Below are 3,838 nucleotides of genomic sequence, written 5' to 3' on the forward strand. Positions count from 1 at the left end.
AAACGAGAGCATGAAGTTTATGCTTCTCTACTTCAAGCTATTGAATCATCAAAGTCGTGTCAAAACGATTGCATAGGCTATGCAGTCAGCGCTTCAAGCACAGATTATCCAGATGAAAGTATTGTCAATACCTTAATTCCAATGGACAAATATCTAAATAGTCCTTCTTACTGGTCGAGTAAAGGACACAGTGATCGGAATGCCCCCGAGACACTAATTTACAAATTGAAAGCTGATCTATGTGTGATCACCGAGGTTTGTATGAAACCTTTTGAAGGTAACTATTAAACTTCTCAGATTAGATGCCACTCAAATTTATAATTTGAGTTTCACAGGCTGCCGAAGCTTATTTGGTCCTCTTGACTAATACATAAGTTTTCCAATTCAGCTTATTTCCAGCCCGGCAAGCCCATTTATTCTGCAAAATCTGTTCGATTTCGATTAGGGCACCGCAAATCCTTGAGAGAAGAGAGTGATCTCCTGAAAATGCCCCAGCAACAGCCTGCTGATGACAAGTTTATGTGGACATATACTTCTGAAGAATTCCCTATGACACAGGTCTTGTTTTTTAAACTTCCTTTAGTGTTTTCCTGAAAAAGATAATCTTTTGCTTACTCAGTTTTCTATGTTTTTGGGGGAAAGCTTTCCTTATGGTGAGAGTAGTCGTAGGCTTTGTTCTGTTTAAGGCATGCTGTAAGTATAACCTAGTCAAATTTGTTCTCGAAGTCGTTGGAAGTGGTGTCATAGACTAATTTGCATGAGAAGGTGAATTAACACATCAAACTTTAATGGCCAGGAAAAATGCCTTCAGCGGTTCAAATTGCCAGAACCTGTGGTTTGCGTTGGTGGATATCTGCAGATTCTACTGTTAGGCAGAGTTCAGAGACAAGAAATGGACGACTTATTTTACATATGGTTTGTGTTCATCTTTTCTCATTGATTGAAAGGTGTTGGTTTTTTTAAAAAAAGATGGGGCAGCGAAAAGGAGGTTAAAATGGCTCTCAAAGGATTGAATAACTTTCAATAGCATTCAATAGCATTCAATGATTTTATTGAGCATCAACGGGCTTTAAATAGCCACCTTACAATAGAAAAAATAGCAACATTCAAAATTTAAACTCACTAAAATGTCTCAACAAATCAAACAACCTAACTTAAATTCAAAATTCAAATTCATCCTAAATTAACTAACTTATTTTGCTAAAAACTAGTGCAGTAACTTAAAGCAATTTCCAACACTCCTCCTTGCTTTAGTTACTGCGATTTAAAAAATGCGCTCTTCCTCAATTTCTGCTTCCGCAAATTGTGCTTGAGGATTGTTTTTAAGCTTGCTCACTTTTGTAACATGACCTGTTTGTTTGCAATTTCCACAGATTGCATCAGGTCTCCACCAACAAAAATTCTCCAAGTGTGTTTTCTTTTTGTAGTGTCTGCAAAGAGGATAATTACCTTTTCCTTTTTTGTTTTGTGCATAAAAGGCACTCTCAGTAATATTGTCTTGTCTAAAAGCTCTTCTTTGCTCTTGTGCTTGAAGAGCACTTATTAGTTCTTCAACAGAGATAGTAGAGAGATCTTTAGACTCCTCCAGAGATGAGATTTTAGATTCAAATCTCTCCGGAATTGTCACAAGAATTTTTTCTACTATTCTGTCATCTTTGAAATCCTCGCCAAGTAATCTGATTTTACTGACAAACAAAGAAATCTTTTCAGAATACTTAGCAATAGTTTCATCCTCTTGCATTCTAAGAGATTCAAAATCTCTTTTCAAATTCAAAATTTGCATTTGTCTAACTCGATCACTTCCTTGATATTCTTTTTTTAGCTTTTCCCAAGCTTCATTTGCTGTCTCACAAGCAATGATTTTAGAAAAAATCGAATCCGCAACTGAATTTTGAATTACAGTTTTGGGTTTGAATTTTTTGATCTCTTCATCTGAATGAGATTTAATTTGAGCAACAGTAGGATTTTCAGGGAGTGGTTGTGATGGTGTATCATCTGCTACAACTTCCCACAGATCATAGGCTTGAAGATATGATTTCATTTTCACTGACCAAATTTGGTAGTTTTCGCCAGTGAAAATTTTTGGGGCATTCAATGAGAGACTGCTGCTTGACATCTTTTTGGTTGAAAATAGCCCTACGCTTTAAAAATAAGCAAGGGTTGAAAATGGTAGTCCTGACGGGTTAAAATGGATAGCCCTGACGGATTAAAAAGGTAGCCCTTACGGGTTAAAAAGATAGCCCTTGCGGGTTAAAAATGATATGGTAGTGTTTTGGAAGAACACACAGATTCTGTAATATCACTGAGGCTCTTGATACCACTGTTGGTTTTTTTAAAAAAAGATGGGGCAGCGAAAAGGGGGTTAAAATGGCTCTCAAAGGATTGAATAACTTTCAATAGCATTCAATAATATTCAATGATTTTATTGAGCATCAAGGGGCTTTAAATAGCCACCTTACAATAGAAAAAACAACAACATTCAAAAATTTAAACTCACTAAAATGTCTCAACAAATCAAACAACCTAACTTTAATTCTAAATTCAAATTCATCCTAAATTAACTAACTTATTTTGCTAAAAACTAGTGCAGTAACTTAAAGCAATTTCTAACAAAAGGTCTATTTAATATTTGCTGCTCTATCAATCAGCAAATTGTTGTAGTGTAGTTGCATTGCTCTTACTGACCGAGAAAACCGTATTGTACATGTTGTATAATAAGGCTGGTTGATTGTAATCATATATGTGATTTTTTCGATATTTCTTCCATATGTGCAGTATTAGTCATGTGAGAGTTGTAGGACTACCTCTCGGCTCTACATTCGATGTAAAGGTCCTAGAGCCGTCTCAAGAATTTGTGTTGAACTACAATCGAGATGTTTTTGGATGCACGTTGCAAAGCTTCTCTAATCGAGGCCATCAAGACTCAAATGTGGCTCCAACACTTTCAGAGGAACTTGTGGTTGACGCGGGCATTATGGAGTTCTTTTTACAGAACCACCACCCAGGTTTCGAACTCATGGGATGGGGGGACGACGACGATGATGATGAGGAAATGGAAGAAGTGGGAATTTTGTAATTTAACATCGCGATTTTCTTTTCTTTAGGAGTGATTGATGTATGTCCGCTTGTCTTTGATGGTCCTTTATTTAAGCAGTTTTGCAACAGTTCTTTGTGTAAAAGTTTGGGAGTTGCATAATACTTTTTCAAGGATTTGTTGTTGATGGTTAAACTGTGTTATTTTGCACATTTTTCAATGAGAAATAAGTAAGAGTTGATCACTCTTGTGCATGCAAATGATATTTTTCATTAGTGGGTTCAAGTTTCAACTGTTTTTAAAAGATATCACCCCTATTTATTTCCTCTTCTATTAGGAAAAAATTGTTTAGAGTGATTGCCTATCCAAAGAACATCTTTTGTTTTGAGAAATTTTTATCTAAATATTGCTAGTAATTTTTACCTTGCGCTTTATTCTTTGTAGATCCCATTTTAAGGGATTATATCATAGGGGTCGTTTGGTTTTTATCCCGAAATAACTAAAATACAGTTCAATTTTTCTACAGTGTCAGTATTTGTTCGAAGTGTTATATATGTATACTGATATTTGAAGTTCAGATTTTATTTAGATGTGTAAAATTAGAAAAAGCATGAATATAAAAATGACAAACATAAATAATCTTTTCCTCGTGAAGTTATGAAATATCTTATCTATACAATTTAAATATATTTTTTTCTTTAAATTATATATTCACTCCTGAAATTTATTATTTGCATGATTTTAACAATGCTTATCTTAATTATTTTAATATTTTATTTTCTATATAATATATTTTTATAAAAT

At 34.4% G+C, this 3,838-nt stretch overlaps 1 protein-coding gene across 1 annotated transcript; it reads left to right on the forward strand.

Annotated features, from left to right (window-relative positions):
* LOC107873520 (F-box protein At4g00755) lies at positions 1-3,278 on the forward strand (the record flags this gene model as incomplete). The annotated part of the gene is made up of 4 exons (XM_016720426.2): positions 1-277; positions 389-558; positions 797-915; positions 2,776-3,278. Coding segments are annotated over 4 exons (867 nt in total), but the record flags the coding sequence as incomplete, so codon positions are not given.
* Between the last annotated feature and the right edge of the window lie 560 nt (positions 3,279-3,838).

The sequence above is a fragment of the Capsicum annuum genome, chromosome 1, assembly GCF_002878395.1.
Source record: "Capsicum annuum cultivar UCD-10X-F1 chromosome 1, UCD10Xv1.1, whole genome shotgun sequence".
Lineage (NCBI taxonomy): Eukaryota > Viridiplantae > Streptophyta > Magnoliopsida > Solanales > Solanaceae > Capsicum > Capsicum annuum.